This window comes from Nannospalax galili, unplaced genomic scaffold (genome assembly GCF_000622305.1).
Source record: "Nannospalax galili isolate Female #2095 unplaced genomic scaffold, S.galili_v1.0 scaffold709, whole genome shotgun sequence".
Lineage (NCBI taxonomy): Eukaryota > Metazoa > Chordata > Mammalia > Rodentia > Spalacidae > Nannospalax > Nannospalax galili.
The window spans coordinates 1,194,150-1,217,360 of NW_008360314.1; the positions used below are offsets into that span (position 1 = coordinate 1,194,150).

The 23,211-nt window shown below is 36.5% G+C and overlaps 1 protein-coding gene across 1 annotated transcript in view; it reads right to left on the minus strand.

Annotated features, from left to right (window-relative positions):
* Positions 1–20: 20 nt before the first annotated feature.
* Tmx3 (thioredoxin related transmembrane protein 3) overlaps positions 21–23,211 on the minus strand; it is a 37,008-nt gene continuing 13,817 nt past the window's right edge. The window contains exons 7-16 of the mRNA XM_008824925.3: positions 21,355–21,454; positions 20,474–20,551; positions 18,205–18,271; positions 15,124–15,222; positions 10,750–10,807; positions 10,516–10,569; positions 9,313–9,369; positions 7,052–7,181; positions 5,235–5,303; positions 21–2,536 (exon numbers count right to left, since the gene is read on the minus strand). Of these exons, the coding sequence (XP_008823147.1) occupies positions 2,279–2,536; positions 5,235–5,303; positions 7,052–7,181; positions 9,313–9,369; positions 10,516–10,569; positions 10,750–10,807; positions 15,124–15,222; positions 18,205–18,271; positions 20,474–20,551; positions 21,355–21,454 (970 nt within the window). The 3' untranslated portion in view covers positions 21–2,278. The remainder of the gene's footprint in view (positions 2,537–5,234; positions 5,304–7,051; positions 7,182–9,312; positions 9,370–10,515; positions 10,570–10,749; positions 10,808–15,123; positions 15,223–18,204; positions 18,272–20,473; positions 20,552–21,354; positions 21,455–23,211) is intronic.

Consider the following 23,211-nt stretch of genomic DNA (forward strand, 5'->3'; position numbering starts at 1 on the left):
AATTCTCATTTCATAAATACTTGCTGATGGGACTTATCACCAAATTGGAATATCAACCTGCTCCTATATTAAATAGAGACCTGCCTTGATTTTGAAGTTTTTAAATTTTTTTTCTTCTCTTTCTGGACATTCACAGTAGGGCTCTGAATGAAAAAGCACAATATGAACAAATTTTAAAATGCTATGTGATCAACCTGACAATGCAAATAAAAATATCCCAAAGTAGAAACGAGTAGATTTTTAATACAAAGAGAAATAAAATTATTCACTTACCAACCACTTATACAGTTTGTTTTTCCCCAAGAACACATTTTAAAATCCAAATAGAATATGAGGAACAGTATAAAGTTGTGAAAGGGTAATAGAGAACTAAAGCACTCATTTATAAAGAAAAATATCAGAGAACTCAGGCTTCTATTTACTGACAGAACCTTGGTTTACTCTTCTTCCTATTGAGGTCTTACTGACAAATGGTGACTGACAAGTCAAAATATATGTAACATTTCTCCTGTTTCAATTCAGAGTATTTCATTGTAGTATTTTCTGAAATTCTCTGTGACTGTGTATGTTTCATTATCACTGGTTATGATGAGGGACTAAATATTAAGAATGAGCATTTATTAAACATGAAAATTTTCATGTTTATAAAATATGAAAAACATGTTTATAAACATGTTTATAAAAACATGGACACACTAAAAGAATGACTAATAATTCCTTAGCACTTAAGATATGCGAGTTTCAATTCAGTGCAGATTAGTATTGCATCAGAAAGCAAATCAAAAGCTCCCCTGGTAACCAAAGCAAAAAGCCCTAAATATCATTAGTATTAGAGCCCTAAACCCCATACTTTAAAATGCTAAGTGAATCCTTTATAGAGGAACTAAAGTACTTAAAGAGAAACCACTCAAATGACATTTATCTAATAAAAATTGTAAAATTAGCTAAAATGAAGGCCTCAAAACAAAATAATCTCTAGTAAACATGTCAAACCGCTATCACAAATACCCGCTTTTAGACATGAACCACATGACTGCATTACAAGGATGAGAGACCATCACTGATAAGTTGGCAAAGCTGGGAGAACAAAGAAGACAACTCGGATCTCATTCAGTGCTTACAGTGTCTGTAGTTTGGCATGCTGATTATGTCACAGACATGCCATGGCATCCCAGAATGGAGGTGTGACAGTAAATTTGATGTGCGTATGTGTATACACAATTTAGACCATAAGTTATAAAATTTACATACCATAAATAAACATATGATATAGATTACTTTTGAAAACATATATATATATATATATGTATATTTGTCTTTTTGAGACAGGGTCTCTTTGTAACCCCAGCTGTCCTAGAACTCATTATGTAGAGCAGGCTGGCCTCGAACTCACAAAGATCTGCCTGCCTCTGCCTCCCAAGTGCTGGGATTAAAGGCATGAGCCACCATGCCTGGCGTGAAAACATATTTTTTAATCAATGAAAACTTTAGAATATCAAGATCATAAAATAAAAATGAAACAAAACAGAAATGCTGGGCTGCTCTGGCTAAAGCAAGGTGGACTAAGAGGGTCTCTCCTTCCCACGAGAGTGCAGGGTATGGCTGAAGCACCACCTGCCCTACATCCTGCTCCCATTGCAAAGGTCAGTCACAAACCTCTTCCCCACTGAATGGGACCATATGCAAACGTTATAATAATGAAACTGAGTATGAAGGTAAAAAGTAACATTTCTCCTTTAAAAACAACTAGTAAAATAAAATCACTATGCTATATAAAAACCCACATCATTTTTAACCTTACAATCTTAAACTGGATACTTGGAAAAAAGTTTTTCTTAAAGTGCCTAAATTTTAAAGACTTAATTTTATTTATATAAATTTTATTCAAAATATAAGAGAATGGATACAGTAGGCAGAAGTACTATTTTTCTCTGTAAAACACGCATCTTTTCCCTGAATGACCAATTTAAATATTTTGCTCAAGTTTCTTATCTTTGTCATAGAATATGCCACTAAGAAACGTGCATAGAATGGGTCGGTTATAAAGACATCTATCAGGTAAACCGATTCAATGGTCTGAGTTTGTTTTAGACAAACCATTAATCTCTTTGCTGCAAAAAACCTCCTGCTCATGGAAGGATTACTTTAATTCATGCAGTTGATATTAGCAAAATACAAATAACATTCTCTTCTGTAAAGATCATGATTAAATCTCTAAATTCAATAAATAGACTCTAATAATTTGAAATCCTATCAAATATTTTATATTTGCAAAGTCTCAATCTTTCTTCTTTTCTAATACATCCTTGGGCTCCTGCACGGTCGGCACTAGAGAGCCTCCACTGCCTGACTCCTGTTCTCTGCTCTCTTCTATCTGCTCCTGGCTCTCCATCTCACTTTTAGACACTTCATACCGCTCTTCTATATAGCCGCCGTCTGTGTCAGCTGTGTAGATTCCATAGCACATGATGCTGATGACACCCAGTGGCAGGCCGAAGAGAAAGCAGCCCATAAGTGGAGAACTCTTGAATATAGACTGTGGAGAGGAAAATAACTCAGTTGCATTTGAATGGAACGCATAAAAAAGGATGAACTAAATTTAAAGCCATATCAGGCTTCTTCTTGTTCTTATTCAGCTTTTATTTTCAGTGAATAAATGTCAATACCTAAGCAATAAGTACTATGTTAAAGACGCTCTAAGAGAAAACTCTATATTCACGCATGCATGTGTAAGTGTACTCCTGTGTAGAACTGGCTGTTGGCAGCAAGGAAGGGACCAAACAGCCTGAGAATGTAATAAAGACACTTCTTTGTCTTACACTACCAATAAGGTCTCTTTTAAATGATTACTGTTACCGGACAGCTTTAAAACTATGTGTGGGAGTGGGGAGGGTGCCATTTAGAAAGTGGGTATATAGATGAGTAAGATTGTGTGGGATGTTCTGTATGATATACACACAAAAAAATCAACAAATTAAAAAAAAAGATATTTGAGGTGGAAGCATAAAAATTTACTTCATGTTAAATAGTACAGGTGATAAACATTACCACTGAAATCTACTTGATGACTTTATATTCATGCTCAGGTACTAAGGATCCGAGTGTAATTGACTGTGATGAGTAATAAGCAGATACATAGAGATTAAAGACACGTGCAAAAATCTAAGCGTTAGTAACAATAAGTGTAAGAAACAGCATATTTTAAAATGAAATGGAGATCTTCTTTAAAAGGTAAAAACTCAGTTTTATGTCTTGCAGGGTTTATACTGAGTTCAATATTGTATAACTGTATTAATTCAACTGTGAACCTAAAAATTTACAGCCACTTTTGGAAGAGATGTATCCTTGCTCTGGAAATTGTTACTGAATATGTTAAAGCTGTAATGAAATGCTTCTTCTACTCATGTGGTTATTAAATAAAAAATAAATAAAAAAAATATGTGCTGAATGCTAGGAGCTGCTTGTGCAGAGGGTCAGGTTCTTTCCCGTGAAGTCTCCACACCTTCTCTCACATGACATTTTCACATCTGTGTTATCTGATATCTAGTGAGGCCACATTAGCTTGCTTACTAATTCCCTTCATGTTATAAGCTATTTCCTCAGCTATCAGAAAAAGAAAAATAATTTTACTGAATAGGTTTTTACCACTAAAATGTAATTCAAGGGTTGTGTCTCTTTTTTCATTGACTTTTTAAATTTCATATATTTCCCACTCAAATCCAGACCCCCTCCCCTATCCATGCCTCCCCCATCCCCCACTGAACTCTACACACTCTAAGAACAGTATAGAGAAGTCCAGAGAACAGAAAGATCACTTTAAATTGAGACAACAGGAGGTTTCACAGAATAACCACTGGAAATGTAAGGATAAGTGAAGAAGGGGAAGAATAAGGTGACTCGTGGGCACTAGCTCTAGTAAGCCTCAGCGACACTCAAAGGCCAACAAGGAAAGTTCTTCAGAGGAGCAGTCTTCAGATGGAGCTCCTTGGAAAATGGAAAGAATGCGATCAAAACTGCAGTTGCACAGAGATGGAGACTGGAGGTATGAACCCTGTGAGAGGGAGGGCAGAAGCTAGACACAATGTGGACCAGACCAATTCTGTCAGTGGCTACAGGAAAATGCATGTGACTGAAAACAGAAGGGTGCTATGAACGGGGAGTTCTGATTACTCAAATTACTTCTCACCAATAAAGAAGGCTAGCTACATTTTTATGATGGCATCCGTCCACAACAAATGAAAACAGGTATGAGCAGCTGGAGACTGACAGCTGGGCGAACAATGACAGAAAACACTGCCGGAAAGGATTTGACCATTGCATTATAATTCTATACTTGACACCTGCTTCTTAAAGAAGAAAAATAAAGAACAAAGAAGGGGAAAGAAAGCAAGACAGAAGGACTATGAACATCTGTGAGGGATTTTAACTATTTACCAACTGGGAAAGTATGGAATTCACAGGAATGCTAGAACTTTCACATCTAACCTTTTACTTTTATTATTGTGAAGAATAAATTACAGCTCAAGAAATCATTGTTTTCAATAAAAATGCCAAATCACAATTTCCTATTTACTTTTTTTTTGGTCTTTTTGAGACAGGGTCTCCCTGCAGCCCCAGCTGGCTTGAAACTCACTATGGAGACCAGACTAGACTCGAACTCACAGAGATTCACCTGCCTCTGCCTCCCAAGTGATATTTACATTTTTTAAGAAATATTTTATTTATTATTTTTATTGCATGTGTGTGTATTGCCTGCATGTAGGTAAGTGCACCCATGTCGTGCAATGCCTGCAGAGGTCTGAGGAGGCTGTGGGATCCCCTGGAACTGGAGTTAAGGACAGTTGTTAGCTGCCATGTGGGTGCTGGCATTCGAACCTGGATCTTCTGCAAACACAGTCAGTGTTCTTAACCCCGGAGCCATCTCTATAGCCCCTTCATATTTACATTTTTAATCCAACGATAGAATTAATAAGAGTTTTTTTCAAGGAAGGTTGAGGAAATTAATGAATTTAGGTCATACTATCAAACTGACTGTGAATTTGAGATACACACCAATCATGCAAAAATGATTAAAGGAAATTAATGCTTCTTAATGAGAATACAGACTGGTTTGTATTCTGGAGATTATAGATACATCCCAGTCTAATCCTTTGAAATGTTAGATTTTACTGCTGCTAGACATAAAGAATCCACACTCTCTTAATTATCAAAGATACTAAACTGTCAGAACTTACCACAATTGTAGATTTTGCATCAAATATTATTCTTTTCAATCTCTGCAAGATGCTATCACCTCCTTGAGCCTTCAATTTAATGAGAATAAAAAGTTATTCAAGTACTAAGGCTATTATACAGATCATTCCACAAATTCAGTGCTAAACACTCACCCCATCAGCTCCTGTATCCCTGCTTTCCTGTGCTAACACCCTGAAGAATTCCTTCTAACCGCCTCATAATCCCTGCAGCTTGTTGGAAGCTCACCACCATTCTAACTGCCCAAGTGACTCAGGCTGCTTAGCTGCAGCTGTGACAGGAGGCTTTTGCCACCATGTAGGGAAGAGGGTAAAGCTCAACAGCTCAAGTGCTAAGAAACAGAGAAAAGTCCCATGTGTAATCAAACCCTGGCATCTAGGCATCCTAGAAGTCTGCTCATTCTTTGAATTCCTTAACTGCAGGACTAATGGAACTTCTGTTATCAGAAAGTCTGATCAGGTTTTACAAAGTCAGAAACAGAAGGGTTCTCACTCCTACAGTGCATTTCAGTTCAAGTAAAGTATCATTTCCACAAATACAATGTTGTTACTATGTGACTAAGAGAGTTTTCCAAACTTATTGACATTAAGCCAAGATAGATATGCATCTAGGTTTTTCAAAGAAAGAAAGGTCTCAGAAAATGGTAGTTACTTGAGCTGATACGGGTCTAGTGAAGCAATAGAACTCAGCATGTACGGCAGAATGCACAGGGTTCAGTGGGGGGAAGGGAGGAGGCATAAATGGGAGAGGGGGTTTTTATTTGAATGGGAAATGTTGTGTGAAATTAAAAAAACTCAATAAAGTATGTTTTAAAAAAGAAAAAAAGAGAAAATGGTAGTTATATTTTAAGGACGTGACAAAGACTCTTGCTTCCTTATTTGTTCATTGGATTATGATGTGTACTGGTCACAACATGATCATGACCTGAGGGAATTTTGTGACCTTGAATAAGAGTTGCAACCTAGTTTGCAAAACACTGCAGTAAGATTTACAGGGGAAAGAAGAAAAGAAAAAGAAAATTAAGGCTATGTATTCACTCATCTATGACAAATATTTTACAGGATTATGTTTAAAATCGGAGTTATAACTTTCAATGCATTTTTTGATCTTTTAAGAAATTATGGTGAGGGCTGGAGGGATGGCTCAGCGGTTAAGAGCACTGACTGCTCTTGCAGAGGACCCGAGTTCGATACCTGGCACCCACATGACGGCTACGAACCATCCTTAACTCCAGTTCCAGGGGAATCCAAAGCCCTCTTCTGACCTCTGTGGTATTGCACGACATGTGTGCACTCACTTACATGCAGGCAATACACTCATACACATAAAATAAAAATAGTGAATAAAAAACTATTAAAGAAAGAAAGAAATTATGGTAGTTTTCACAGATTTTCTTAGACAACTAATTCCTGTAACAATTCAGTTATCCTTAATTCAAAAGACCCACTTCAAATATTAAGTGCCAAGAAAATTCACTAAAGGAATTACTCCACAATGCAGGCCTCTTAATATCTTTAGCCCAACCCTAAATGCCATACCACTTCCCCATCACTGTGACAAGCCAAGATGTCCCTGGATAAGCCCTTGAGGGCATTTGTACCTATAAGTGGCTTCTGCTCTACAAGAACCTTCTACGACTGGGAAACTGAATGAGACAGGAGAGCACAGGATGGAGACCAGTTCCTCCTCACTGCCAAGTCATGTTACCTATTCCTTTCAAAATCAGAGGTAAAGAAACAGTTGATTTCTCTTTTACCTCCTCCTCTTCATCCCTCTGAAATGGAAAGGAACTACTTACTTGCACTGTGCCATCTAAAATGCTGTTAATGAACTGGACCATGTCACTGGCCTCCTTAATACGCCTATCTAGCAAAAAGTATTGTTGGTTTGAAGTATTCAGTACAACTACAGTTGGGACTGCCAATTCACTGAAAAATAAAAGAAATGAAATTTGTATTAAGCGCAGCAATGAGTATTCTAGTGCTTTTATAACTCAGCACAGTTAAGAAGTCGCTTTTTAATAGCTTTATCCCCCTCGCCTATAAGAAAATTTCAAGTTCTGTAATAAATTTATCATTAACCAGGATGAAAATGTTCTAACACTGAACAGACACCTGAGTAATTGTGATTAAAGTTAAGAATAAAAACTGTGCCGGGCCTGGTGGAGCACACCTTTAATCCCAGCACTTGGGAGGCAGAGACAGGCAGATCCTCTGTGAGTTCCAGGCCAGCCTGGTCTATAGAGTGACTTCCAGGCAGCTGGAGCTACAGGGGGACCCGGTGTCAAAGAGACCAAAAAAAAAAAAAAAAAAAAGTGTGCTAAACAATGTATCAATTTTTATCTCTGTCACAACTATATGAATCCTATTCAACCCCACCTCATATGGTACTCAGAAAACTAGACAGGCAACAGAACAGTCTCTAGAGCCATCCTGTTTGTGTTTGAGTCCAGAGCTTTTTCTTAAATATTATAGGATATTAGGTAAGTGATTTAGCTTCTTACATATAAATGGTTTTAAATATAGGTAGCCAGGGTATTTGACTTGCTAAAAAATTACCTGAGAAAATTCCAGTTAAACATGTGGCACAGTGCCTTATATGTAACACATTTTGAACAAACACTATTGTGAATTCTCTGTAGTCTCCTGTCATGCTACCCAACAACGAAAGAAAGAAAAAAATATATATTCATATATATATTCAAGTATATGTGGAACATTAACAAAGACAGACCACATCTTAGCACACAAAATCCCGTTGAATATGAAATGCTCTAGACAGGCTCATATGCTGAAGGTTTGGTTCAGAGGAGGGGGAGATGTGCAGCAAGATGTGTTTTGGACATGACATAACTATTCCATGTATGAATTCACTGCAACTGTGTTATCTACACAAAACCTGAGCAAGACTTGGCCATCAACATTTCATCACGGATCGGGGAGAGACCTATGAGGCTCCACCTTTTCTTAGGGACTACTGGCAGTTAATGGTTGAGAAAAGAGAGACCACTTTCTTCAGGGGTGCAGACACTGGCATATTACTCATGGTCCAGGAAGAACCTATCACTCACACTCATGCAAACAAAATTTTGATTAAATTAAATTGGGTCACACACAAAAAGAGGATATGAAAGCAAGAGGAGACCTGCTGGGGCAAAAAAAGGGCTTTAGTGGGAGTTGGGGAGGTGGGAGAGAGGGGAATGGAGGGTGAAAAGAACTAAATTCAATACATCCATGTGTGAAACTGTCAATGAATTAAAAGAACGGAAAGAGTGCCAACTATATCTAATGTCTTTAGTAATTATCTACTTTATTATTTAATTTTCCTTTGTCTTGACTCCATTATATACTAGATCTGGCACTCAATCTTTTGTTAAATGCTATCAAATTTTTATTAGAATGATGAGTAATGCCAATCATTATACTATAGACACAATAGATGAAGATATTTAAAAATTATCAAATTTTCTTAGTCTATTAAATAACTTTTTTCTAGAATACCTTAACTTTTGAATGCTAAAAAATTTTGATTTAGTAGTTGTAATTACCTACTAAATATTTATTTATTTAACGTGTGTGTGTGTGTGTGTGTGTGTGTGTGTGTGTGTGTGTGTCATGTCCGAGGACACTCTCAGGAATTGGTTCTCTCCTGCCACCTTGTGGTATATGAAGATCAAACTCAAGTTGCTGGGCTTGTGTGCAAGCACCTGCTGAGCCACCTGACCTGCCCATAATTAGATATTAAAACTGAACTGATTCATGTACACATTAAGCAAGAACTACACAACATATATACATATTTTAGAATGGTATCTTTTGAAAATACTGTAACATATAATGTTGAATTGGGAGGTGATTATTTACAGCAAAGAGTAAAATTAAATTTCATTAAGTTGCAAATACAAAATTTAAAAACTAAAATAAAACTTTTAATGGGAGAATATCTGCATCAGACTATACCACGTGTATTATTTTTCAGCCATTTAAACCTTTCCCACCTCTCAGAATCAAAAAGTTAAGAGAACAGATTGCTAGAAAAATTATTCAGCAATTTACTTACTCCATTAGCAAGGTGTTTAAATAGTCATTTCCATCCATATGGCCAAATTGAAAATCTCTTAATGAACAACAGCAACGACGAACAAACAAAAAAAAGAGGGAGAGAGAGAATACAGTATTAGATTAGTAAGAAAAATGTAAATGATATAGTATAATATAACAAATGGAACTTTAGATCTTGCTAAGTAAATATAAATATTTAACATGAAAATCACAAGATTGATACAGATGTGTGTGAGTGTGTGTGTGTATGTGTCCTAATGGTTTCTGAGATACAAATAAATAGTAATAACAAATTCAAAACATTTCAATTCATTTATATATATTTAAATACAGAGAAATAAAACATCCTCCCAGAGGAAATATATTTAAGATGTGGCTGGCCTTGCAGAGTGAGAACTGCCTGTTGAACTGCATGGTGAACTATTTGGAACATGAAGACTATGGATACTGTGAGGTTCCTACTGCTGTCTGTCACAAACCAGCAAATGCAACCAGTGAGCACATAGCAAAACTTTTCACTCCTAAGTACATTTTACATTCAGTTAATTTTCTGAGTTTTTATTATAATCATCTCTTCTGATATCTGACTCCACATTCAACTTTTCTCAAATTTATGAATATATGTGCATAGTGTTCTTCCACAAACCTATGCCAGATACTTTCAGGAAGCAGAAAAGATATGGATTATAAATAATAAAGACTGTGTTCCTGTAAGTCTTAAGACACAGCATGGATAAGTCAAAAGGTCCAGACACTTCATGCTGACATTTAGCTGTCATTCACTATAGTTCTTTGATTAACCTTTCAGAGCTGAGATGCAGGCTAAGTATCGCTTATCTGAAATGCATAGGACCAGATGTTCTTCAAATTTCTAAATTTTTTTAACATTTGCATATAAATAATGAGCTACATAGGGTAGGGCACTCAAATCTAAATACAACATTCATTTCTAGTCCACATATACACATAGGCTGAGGAAATCATATACAATTCTTTAAGTGACTGTGTTCTGACTGCTATCCTGAAGGCAGGTGTAAAATGTTCCACTCTTAGATTCATGTCAGAACCCATGTTCTCAGAGAGATCTCAGAGCATCTCAGTTATCAGGCTCTGGAATCTAAGATTTGGGCTGCTGATTTCACTTTACTACACTACAAAACCAAATGAAACAAAAATAATCTTCCAGAATGCAAGCACATACCTATGGAAGTGGTCTCTGTAATCTTTGGCAACTTCCTGAATAATTGACTTTAATCTGTAGAAGAATAAATATATAAATATTTAACTTCTTCAAGTAAGGAACACAGTTATCCAGCTGTAACATGTTGCCTTATCTAGACACTGCAGGCAGAGCAAGATTCCTCTATCAACTTTACCTAAATCATGAAAAGCCTGATCTGGATGGTATTTGATGTTCAAATCTATTTCAACATACCTGGTATGCTCGAGTGATGTGTTTTTCTCATCAATAACTGCAATAGCTACAAGCTTTCCTGAAATTAAGAATGACATCTTTCATTTCCTAAAATTGAGAATGACATAACTCTCATTATACAAACTTTTCAACTTTGCTTCATCTGAATGGGAAGTATCAAAACAGGTTTCTAAAATTTAATTCCAATCACTCTATACACTTAGAGAAAATTAAATCAACACATTTTGCTGCAGTACTTTTAGCCTGCATCAGTGACCTAGTCAACTTCAAATGATACATTTCCTCTACCTCCAAAAAATAAATAATAATAATTCATTATAATTTCTCTATTAAAACTATTTATGCAGCTGGGCATGGTGGCAAGTATCTTTAATTCTAGCATTCAAGAGGCAGAAGCAGGCAATCTCTGTGAAAGAGAGGCTGGCCTGGTCCACATAGCAAGTTCCAGGCCAGTTGGGGTTACAGGGAGACCTTGTCTCAAAAAAACAAAAACAACAAAAAAGTATTTATGCAACTCATAAAATGACAGAATATTATTTCAAAAGCTACACCACAAAGAGTAAGGTGATTTTAAAAGGCTACTAAAAGTTGTTGTAGCTGAAAAAGAATGGTATACAATATAGAGATGATCCCCACTCCCAGAGATGATTTTCCATGGTCATTTGCTTTGCTACAATGGTTCACTATTTTTGCCATAGAGGCTGTATCCCAAGCGGCCTGGTTCCTGCAAGGGGTGGGGCCTGCTGCAGAGAAATGACTGTGGCAAGTTAGCCACGGAGGGAGGGGTTTGGGGTGCCATCTTGGACCAGAAGCAGCAGCATGGAAAGATGGCCCCAGTGTCTTGCCCATGTGGACGCAAGAGGGGGCATTTACCGACCTGGGGCAAGACTGCTGGCCCACGATGCATAGGCGAAAGCTATCAGACACTGTGGATGGGCACAGAAGTGATCTTGAATGGCGAGCTGAGCTGCGCAGTGCTGGGTGCCAAGTGTCGGGTGTTTGATAGATGTACATTATGGTTTGTCTACTCACACCAGGAGCAAGGGACCCTAAGATAACTCGGGTGACAAATTGGTGCAGGTCGGCAGGATGATGGCGCTAGGAAAGGCAAACCTTGGGAGTTTGGAAAAAGCTAGAGAGCTAATGGCGGCACTGATGTGCATTTTACAGTGGATTATAAAATATGTAACTGAAAAGAGGCCAGCCATGCAGAAGTGTGGGCCACAGCTGTTTTGTAAATAGGAGGAAACAGCCCAATTATGGATATATGAAGATTTGTTAAAGGTTGTAGAACAACTAAAAAAACTGTTGCAGGCCATGGACACTAGTGGAGAACCCAGAGAGAGGGTGTGGCCACTGTGCATAATAAAAGATATGCCCAAGGCAGGGAAAGCCGAAAAGTCTAGGGAAGTACTAGTGGACCCAGTTGCAGAGCTTGAGAGAGGAAAAAAAAAGGACCAAAAAAAGTCCAAGGACTCAGATCAACCATTGATACAAAAGGAAAAAAAAAGTAACAGTGCTGTAGCTAGAAATTACTCCACACTGGAGCTGTTAAAACTAGGAAAAACTTACAAGCAAGCAATCAAAGAGCCCCTAGTTGCGTGGCTTGTGAGTGCGGAGAATGGGAGCAAGTAACGTTAGTCTAAGTCCTTCAGAAGTTTCACAGCCGAGTTATATAACCACCCATCCATCCTTGTGATACAGGCTGTTGAACCTAGGCCAATGCAAGGGGGAGCAAAGCAATATATGACACCCAGTTCACTGGGCCAGATAAGACTGTGTTCACCAGAGATATAAAGGAATGCTTAATTCAACTGGGACCTTGAAAATGGTATGGAGCTTTAATGGTTTTGCTAAGCCCTTTATGGGACAGGATCTTTGTGAAGTGAGAGAGGCTTTAGCAGTTCTAAATGATACTAACCAGCATGTAAAATGTGTGTGCAGAATAACAGACCACCCTACAAGAGATATTGGTCCGTTTGGGTTACTTGAAGACAAATGTGGCAAGACTTATGTCGAGCCCAAATTCCCAGAGAAAAAATTGATAGAACACCAAATTAGGTACTAAAGAGTTTCTGGAAGGCTTTAAAACCAGAACAGTTGACAAAAGGCATTCAAAGGATAAAAACTGTCCTGGGGTGGTTAAAAATCCCCAAAGATTAAATAAGGTACATTTCTCTTCTGATAAAGGCTATACTAGGGGTGGAGGCAGTTTTTCCCACCAAGGCCTACCCCAGCAACCAGGTGTGGTCAATGGAGAGATAACAGATATGGCTACAGTCAGGCAGCAGACCAAGGGCCTGCCTGACTCAGGTAACCAACAGACATAGCAGGAACAAGAGAAACTCCCTGCCTCCTTAGCCCAGTGCAGGGTCAGGAAACTGGAGCCAACACCTGTAACTGTATCAAGGACAAAAGAATACAAAGAGACTCCATGTAAAATCCCCCAAGTGTGAAATGACTGCAAAGGGATAATTAAAGATAGTAAAGAACTAACCAAATTAATACCTTGTACCCATGCTATGGTACCTAACAAAGATCTATGGAGAAAATAGTTAATATGAATGGATAAAACCTTTCCATGCTGTGTTAGGCCTTGTCTATGATTGATCTAATATATAATGTTAACCTTCCTTCAAGTATTTTACATATGTGAAACCCATTTGAATGATATCTGAAGAAGCAAAAGCTGGCTATAGCTATAAGATTCTTGGGAGTTTTATGGTTGGATAAGATAAAAACAGAGGCTCTGAAACTTTAAAACTGTTAAATAAATCTACCTAGAATCACAGGCAGTATTTCCCAAATATTAATTACGTATTACTGGGTGCCAAATGATGCAACAGACTGGACTACACATTGATAAGCTAACACAGACAGAGTTGTGGTCTTGCATAAGTACAGGATACCAGGGGAGACATTTTCATGTCTGTGAAGGAAAGAAGCATGTTGCTGTAAAAGTGTATTTACAGGATAAAGATAGCTAGAATGGGTCAGTAAAAATTTTCAGAAAGAAGCAATACTTGGTTGAGTTTGACAGATGAAAATGAGTAACTACTACTAGGTAAATCAGAAGAATACGACAAAGATGCTTTGCGTAAATCATATCACTTTTTCGTATCACCTGAAGAAGTGACATAACTACAGAAGGGTTGGGGGTGGGGAGACTAGAGATATGAAGTTGGAGAGTTCAGCAGAAGTCAAGAGTACACAATGACTTGAGGTTTGAAAAGTCTTGAGAAATCACTACATGTGAAATCAGAGAGCCAGAGGGCCACCATGGACTCTGAGGGTACATGTGGGATGAGCGGGAGCACAACTGTAGCTGCTGCCTGGACGAAGGTAATTATGGCATACACAGCAAACCTCTGGCTTCAAAATTTGGGAAAATAAACTGTTTAAGGGGAATTGGACCTGACTTTTTTTTTAACTAGCCTAAGGTCTTGTTTCAAGACCTTGTTTCACTTGTTTTAATTACTCCGTTTATAATTTTTCTTTTCCTTGCCTCTGAAACAATCATAAAGTCTATAATCTTTACAAATAGCCATTGTGACTTCCACTAGGAAGGGAGCACCCAGCTTACTAGATACACAACACTAGAAGCAGGCTATGGGAACAAACAAAAGCACTCCTAACAAAGAGTTTTAAGTAACAGGAGAACGAAAGGAAGTTCGAGTTTGTATTTGTTATCAGACTCAAGAGCAGGAACTGTGAAGAAGTGCCCATCACTTCTCACACAGGCTGGAACCTGGAGAGTTTTCCTGTTCTCGCCTCCAAACTGACCTTACAACATGACATGAAGTTGTGAGGATACAAATGGGGCAACTACAGTTTCCCACTTCTAACTGGGTAAAAGTTTACACAACACTTTTTTCTAAAGTAAGATTGTAAGAGTTTTTTTTTTTTTTTTTAATTTTTTCCCGTGCATATTTACTTCCCCGGATTTTTTTTTTTTTTTTTTTTAACTTTGTACCGTGCATAGTTAACTTCCCAGAGTGTTCCTGTTTATATGCTTTATCATTTTTCTATCATATGACCTTAAGAAACAATTTGGTTGATTCCCACTCACAAGTAAAAGCAGGCCTTTGAAGGCCATGACAAGGTTTCATTTCAACCTGTGGCTTCATGGCAGGTTATTTTTTCTCATTCCTACATTATCCAGGTTCCTTGTCTCCCCATTAACATCAACTACTGGCAAACCCTCTCTTTAGCTACATTGATCCTGATATGAAGAAATACAAATTCTTTGTTAATATCAGTCTCTACACTTAAAAACCAGAACTAGCACTAAAAAGTCTACTTTAATTAGGAAACAGAGCTTTAAAAGAGCCAGTAATTGAATAATCAAAATAGTAGTGTTCATATGCTTGTTACCTGTGTCTCCAAGTTCATATAAGAGGAAGCCATCCATAGTAAGGTAATTCTGAAATCTCTCTCTGCTGATCCAGGAGGACAGATCGCCATCTTCATACTCTTGAAAATAAAGCAAAGGGTATGCATCAGAACAATTACAAGTTTAAGATAGATGCAATGTTTTAATCCAGCAATGTGAATAAAACATCTATGTATTGTAATTTGAAATCTGAAAATTGGTTCTCAAGTATTTTTAAGTATTTATTCCATGCAGAGTTTGTTTATAAATTTTAAAAGAACTTAAAATAATTAAATTGTAATGCAAATTAATTTTAGGCATGCATGTAAGTATATATAAAATAAAAATGGAAAGATAGTGACCAAATGTTCAAATACTCTCAAATGTCAACTTAAGTGATGGCTTTACAGGTAATTTTTATTGCAATTTCTTTGCTTTTGCAACTTTTTCTTATACATAGAACTTAAATACACACATGAAACCATAGTATATTAACTTTATTCCAACATCAAATAATTTCTTTTCTAGGGTGACAGAAAATATTTAAAGGAAATACAACTTGATTAAAAACTTAATTCTTGGAGCTAGAAAGATGACTCAGCAGTCAAGAGCACTGGCTGCTCTTGTAGAGGACCCAGGTTCCTTTCCCAGCATCCACATGGTAGCTAACAACCATCTCTCACTCTAGTTCCAGGGGATCCAATTCCAATGCCACCTCTGACCTCCGGGGGCATTGTACAATATTGGTGTACTTACATGCATGTAGACAATAGACTCATACATGCAAAATAAAATAAAAATAATAAATAAAATAAAAATTTAATTAAGTAATTTTGAGAAGATTGTGAGAAAAACATGAACAAACTACTGTAAAGCAAAAGTCCTTAAAACCCTACCAGTATGTGTGCTACACTGGACTGGAATGACTGGCTGAAGGTATGCTTTGTTATCTTTAAGCACTGCTAAATAAAACATTAAAAAACATTTTTTTAAAATTATTTTTATGTGTATGAGTATACTGCCTGCATATATGTAAGCGTACCCATGTCATGCAACGTTCATAAAGGTCAGGAGAGGGTGTCAGATCCCCTGGAACTGGAATTAAGTACAGTTGGGAGTATCATGTGGGTGATGTGAACCGAATCTAGGTTCTGTAAGAACAGTCAGTGCTATTAACTGCTGAGTTAGCTCTCTTGCTCCTACACAAAACATTTTAACCTATCAAATCTATAAAACAAATAGTATAATGCAAATCTGAAAGTATGCTGCTAGATTTCGGATGAACTAAAATTACAAACTGATTCTTAGGTTATGATCTTGATTCCATGTCCAGAGCAAATGAGGATTCCTAAAGCTGGCAGAAAGTGAAAAATGTAAACTCTTCAGAAAAACTGTTCCCCTAGTATAATCCCAATGCTTCCAGATTCATAAACACTCAGAATATATATATCTGACATATTATAAAACATATGGTCTACCTGAAGGCTTTAGGCAGTCTCAAAAGACTGTACATAAAGGGCAGCAAACTGGTGTGTACGATGGCTACAGAACAGCACCTGCCCCTCTGTCTCTACAGGAGACCATCAGAAGCAGGAAGTGACAAAGGAAGGGGGCTTTTTTAAGCAAGCTCCAAGAATATGTGTAAACCTGAATAAATATCAGACTTTTTTTCTTCTAAGAAAGAAACGGGTAGCTTTCTGAATTATGGAACTCTTAATGGGACTGGAATTAAGAGATCTGAAGGCTGAATCTTGTTACTACCAAATATTTGAGCAGGAGAGAAAAAGGAAAAAAAAAAAACTCTACATAAAAATATGTAAAATAGAAACAATGGTTAAAAATACACTAAGTGCTCCCATGAATAGTTTTATAATCAGAGAGTAGGTAGATAAAAACAGAGCTATGGGTTATTTATTTTCTTCTATATTTATGTGTGTAAGTTTCTCTAAATTCCTTTACAGCTTGGTGTTTAAGACATTCAGCAAGCATCCCAGGAATACAAGATGCCATGAATGAATCTCCTATTTCACTGTGCATGCTTCCCTACCTAACATTCAGGTGATTTGGGACCATAACCTATCTGCCATACTACTTACCTCATAAATGATTTAAAGAATAAAATAACAATACAAATTATGGGGCACAGTACACCTATAATAATTTACATATATGCTAGTTTCTGTTATACAGCAAGAAATTAAATGTAGTTCAACTAAACACAATAAAAAATAGACGTGCTTACTTTTCTCAGAATGACTGTCCAAATACCATGCTTCTTTACTACAACAATTAAAATAATCCTTTCGTCTTTAGTCAACCCACAACAACGGTTTTGCCTAAAAAAATGGGTGCAACGCCTGCAAAGGACAGAAGAGGGCACTGGAGGCCTTGGAACTAGAGTTTCTGATGGTTGCTAGTTGCCATGTGGGTGCTGGCAACTGAACCCTGGTCCTCTGCAAGAGCAGTGAGTGTACTTAACCACTGAGCCATTTCTCCAGCTCCAAACCCACATTTTAAAAATGGGAGGATAATGAAGCACCCTGTCAAAAGCCATTAGGCTTTACTTTGAAATGTTTAAAAAAAAAAAAAAAAGAACTGCAGAAATGTGAGATCCTGTCAACTGTTCAAGTAACAATGAGCAAATATGGTTTTAGTCTATCATTCTTCTGATACATGGTTGATATCAAAATTAAAAAAAAATTCAAATGAGATGAAGTATTTGCCTGAAGGAAATGGTTCCTCTGACAGAGAGGGAGAGGGACCTAGGGAGAGTACATGGGGCTTCACACTGCTGAGGAGGTTGAATTTCTTCATCTCTCTATGCATATGAAATGTTGGCTATCTCCTTAAAGTCTGAATATGTTAAGACATAGAAATAGTATTCAGTTTATTTCTCAATGTAGCAAATAATTTGACAGAAAAAAATTCACTTTAGGTAAAACTCACAGTGAAAGTATACTGATGGAAAAACTACTGATGAAGGGTTAACAGTAGCAGCATTTATAGAAGCTTTTATAAACACCTCCTATAATACTGTTTTAATTATGCAATGGTTTTGTATAAGTTAAAGCTTTAGAACTCACCATCGTAAACAAAGTACGTTTCATCTTTGAAAACAAGCACAGCGGGCATCTCTTTCAGTATCACATACTGCAAAACATCAGAAGTTTAACTTTCAATACTAAAAAAAAAAAAACTTAGTACCTATGATTTCAAACACACTGAACCATACTACAAAACACACAACAACAACAAAAGAAGAAACTAAAAAGATCACAATTAGAAGTTCAGGCAAAGGTTATTTCTGAATGTTGTAGACATCCCCTAGCAGCATACCATCTGCCATGATAAGCCATGGATTCCTCTAAGAGACCCAGAGATATCATTCTAGGAAGGAAAGATGGAGGGACTCTGGACTCAAAAGAGCAGGACCGTGACATCAGAAAACAAATACTGTCCAAACTATATCTGCTTTATAGACAAGTTACCATTATCTTATCAATAAGGGTTTATTCAAAAGTACCTCTATCTGATGGTACTTACTTCAAAAAAGTAAAATTATGGCTATCAGAGTAGAAGATAAATGAGTAAGCACTTATCCATGGGTATTTAAACATGAGAATAAGAAATAAAGGGAGTCAGGGCCACTGTGCACAGAAATAGTACCAGAAATGATTCTGTTATATTACTTCAAAACTTATAGAACATCAGGAACAAAACTGCTTCTCAAAGTGACCTAGCTCTCAGGTAAGGTGCTATAATTAAGCATGTCAGCATTCACTTGCTCTTGGCAGCTCAACAAAGCTGCCGGGAAAATGTCTTTCAGCATGTAGCACCTTTCTCTTTCCTGGAGATTAAATGACTCTTCCTGGAAGGACTTGCAGCAAACGATCTAGTCCCATATTCCTACCTGTCTTCTCTGTATTCCTTTAAATTCATTAGCCCAGGTTCCATTTATTTCTATACATGTCATTTTCCTCCACTCATCTTTAAACATTCTTAAGTTAAAAACTGTCTTAATTCATTGGGATAGTTTTATTGGAAGTTTTCATAAATCCTAGTAATAAATTTTATGGGATTCTGAATAATAAATTACTAATATTCAAAATATGGGCAGTTCAAATTTATAAATTTTGTCACTTTTTGAGCACTGTCTATAGTAAATAAAACAAAACAAATTTTCTTATCATTCTGAAATAGCTTTTATTTCCATAAGTAGATTTTTGCAACTGGATACTCAAACTTAAAACAGAGATAACAAACACTAACATCCCTAAGAATAAATGTATAAACACGAGCTACCCTGCAAAACAATTGGACAGCAAACTAAATACACTGGAATGGGTATGTTGACAAAATTTGAGGCTCTTTACCTTGTTGAAATCATTTTGGAGTTCCCATTACAAGATTGAAAATAAAGTTCTTTCTTATATCCCGTTCATTTACTAACTCCCAAGCTCAAAGTTCAACTGATCCTGGCCCTTCTTTCACACCTGTCTAATTCACTGTGCACTGAGTGCTTTCGACTGCACATTCCTTATCAGCTTCCACCTCATTACAAATGCTACAATGTACAAGGCACAAACTGGCCTCTTCCTGTGTCCTATCCCCTTTCTCACTGCATTGTAGAACCACTGGCTACTGTTTCGTTTCTCAACTATGTGAGGTATGCTTTTAAGTCTTGAGTGCATGTACTATCGCTTCTGCTTCAGGCAGTCTGTCCACAGACCTTCCCACAGCTCCTCCATATCAGGCAAGCTCCAGTTCATGTTTTCTTCTCAGACAGGCATTTTTCGATCAAAAAAACAGAGTTGTCACAGCAACCACACTGCCCATTTAATTTTTGGTAGCATTTATGTACTCTCGTCTATGTAAGATTTATTTACTGCTGGGTCTGAAGGCCCAAATGAAGACTTGCCTTTCAACAAGTACATGCATATACACATAAGTTAACATAAGCAACTTCTAAGTTTGATGTATATCAGTGTTTATCAGTATTAAAGAGAAAAAAAGTCATTAATATTAACAACTACACTCTCTAAATGCCATGAATGTACTGACATCTGCTCAAGAATAATGGTCAGCATGGTGGTACACTAATTAAATCTAGCACTCAGAAGGCAGAGGCAGGCAGATCTCTGTGAGGTCAAGGCCAAACTGGTCTACATATCAAGTTCCTGGCCAGATAGGGCTACAGAGTGACCCTGTCTCAAAAACATAAACAAACAAACAGTTTGATATCAGTAGTAAATATTTCACTCTTTCCATATAACACAATGAATAAATCTAAGAGGTAAAATCAAACAATAATTTTTAAAAAATTTTACCATTAAATCAAAATGTAAATATTACCTCAGGAACCACATCTTCTGAGGCAGAAAAGAAGTATGTATATACAATTAATTCTGAAGCAGCATCTATGTATTTTTCCTATGACAATACAAACAGAAAATGAGTATTTAAAGCATCAAAGATCAACATTCAGTTCTCAATCAATAATCAATGGTATTTTATATGGTAATTAGTATAAGCAATTTGCTACCATTTGACAGTTTTGATGAAAGGACAAAATATAAGCAACTCAAATATCTGTTTCTAAGGCAAACCATTGTAACTTAAGTGCTTCTGTCCTCTTCCAAAGAAAATGGATTAAATATTGCTTATGGCTGACCAAGTTTATTAACAAATAAGACTGAATGAGGATGACTGCAGGGAAGATCTGCACATGTACACAGACATACAAGGCTTAAATAACCAGCTCAGTAATATAAAAAAAATACTAAAGGGGGATAAAGGGAAGGCTCAGTGGTTAAGATCAGAGGCTGATCTTGCAGATGAGCTGGGTTTGAATCCCAGCACCTACATGGTGGCTAACAACCATCCCCAAACTCCAATTCCAGGGGATCCAACACCTTCTTCTGTCCTCTGTGGGCACGACATGACATGGGTGCAATTACAAACATCAGGCAATACACTCACACACAGAAAATAAAAATAATACTAAATAAAACCGTTTTTAAAAAGAAATACCAAGGTCAGCAATATCTACACATATTTCTACTCACTTCTGTTTCACAGTAGCAAACATGATATTAAGACAAGTGTTTTCATTTAAAAAAATACTTGGATTAAGGTAAATTTTTGTTTTGAGGTTTTGGTGAACTTTTTGATGCACAGCAAATGAAATTACAACACTATGTCTTTTCATGTGGAACAAAAAGATAATTCCATACTTTCAAGGGTGATTCTCCACCAATGTACACAAAAAATACACGATGCCTCTTTCGCACATGGTCGAACATTTGCTGACTTGGAAGTGGCCGAATCAGAGCCCTGTTCGAAAACAAAGCGAGCAAGTATGAAATAAATACTCTATAATTAATTGCCATTAATATGACTGTTGATCATGTTTAAAGTTACAAGCACTGTAGTAGCTGCACTGAAGTCTATCAATAGATCCATATAAGTTAAGTAAAACTCCAGTCCCGGATGCTAGCACACCACATAGTAACAATTTAGTACCCAGAACTTAATGTGTCAGTTTCAGAAGTTTCAAATACACCTCTTCTGACACCATCAATAATATTTTGTTAAGTGAAAAGCAGAAGTACCATCAACTACAGTCCTTGGCTAAAAATAAGACAATTCACTGGCGAATCCTTTCCCTTTTCAAAAGCACATTTATAGAAACAGACTGAAATAGTATCCCAGGAGTAAACAACAGTTAATATTTAGATAATACCTGTCAACTTAAGTGTTATGTAATTCTTAAATACTCTATCAAAGTTAAAGCCCCAAGTTTCTAATTTATATTACTTATTTTCAGAAAAAATTAAAACAGAAGCAACAGTTATACTAGTACAAAGAGAAAATAATTCTACAAAATTTTCTTACATTTTTCAAAAACAGAGAAATGAATTATACTAAAGGTTACTGTAAAACATCATTTATAAATATAACTAAAAAACTAAAAGATGCTGTTTTCTTCTTAATATGGCAAATATACTATACATTTAGTCCACAAAACTTACTAAATGAATAGAACCTATTTTGTAAGAAGAAACACATTCAAATCACCCAATTCTGGAGGTCATTGCATCACTCTCCCCTAGCTTCTGTTTGAATACTTCATAATTAACCAGTACATGATGCAACTCCAGAACTGACTCCTGAAATCTCACCTCTAATACAGTGTCCTCCGTTACATCAGGAGAATCCCTTTTTAAGGTTAAACAAAAACATGCTTAAAAACTGCCAAAAATTAGGACTAACTTAAGCCATGGGAGTAAAATACATCCTAGTAGCAGTCCCCTCAAATAGTTATTTCAAAATTTACTTATTCACAAAGTAAATAAAGAGGAAATATGTAACCAAAAGGAGAAAATACAATGGTAAACATCACAAATTTTAGTAAGATCGTTCCTAATTCTATGCATTTTCACAAAGATTTTGATGTATTACTCTACACAACAAATATATCCTATTTTTACTTAAAGCTACTTTTAATTACCAATATAGCTTGTCAAGCTAATAAGAAAATTCTTTCATTGATCTTGACAAATGTTCTTAGTAAGAAGATACACATAACCACATTACATAATCATAAACACTGACTTTCCTCTCTACATCTTAGCAAAATATAGATGTTTCATTAGGAAAAAAACATCATATTTATTTGTGATTTCAATTGTGAATTGCTTGTGGAGGAATCTGCTTCCTGACTAAAGGATCACTGGGTTTGTAATTACCTATACCAACTGCAGCCCAAAAGCACTAAATAGAAACAACCAGAACAAACAGTTGATAAGCAAAACTGGGTGCTTTTCTAAGTAATATGAACTCCCACTCTATCCTTTGCAATGCTGTTGAAAGGAACATAAAAAGACCAGCAAAGCATCTCTTTGCCCAGAGTTGTATACGCCACTTGCCTGTCAGTGATTTCATAGCCCTTTGGGACTTTGGATTGACTTAAGGAGCTATTTCAGGGCTTTTGCTCAAGTAAACCTTACTTAACAATCAACCCCAAATGCAGAAACAGTGATACTGGAAATCTAGATACCAAAAAACGGACTGAAGATCTGGTTGAGCAG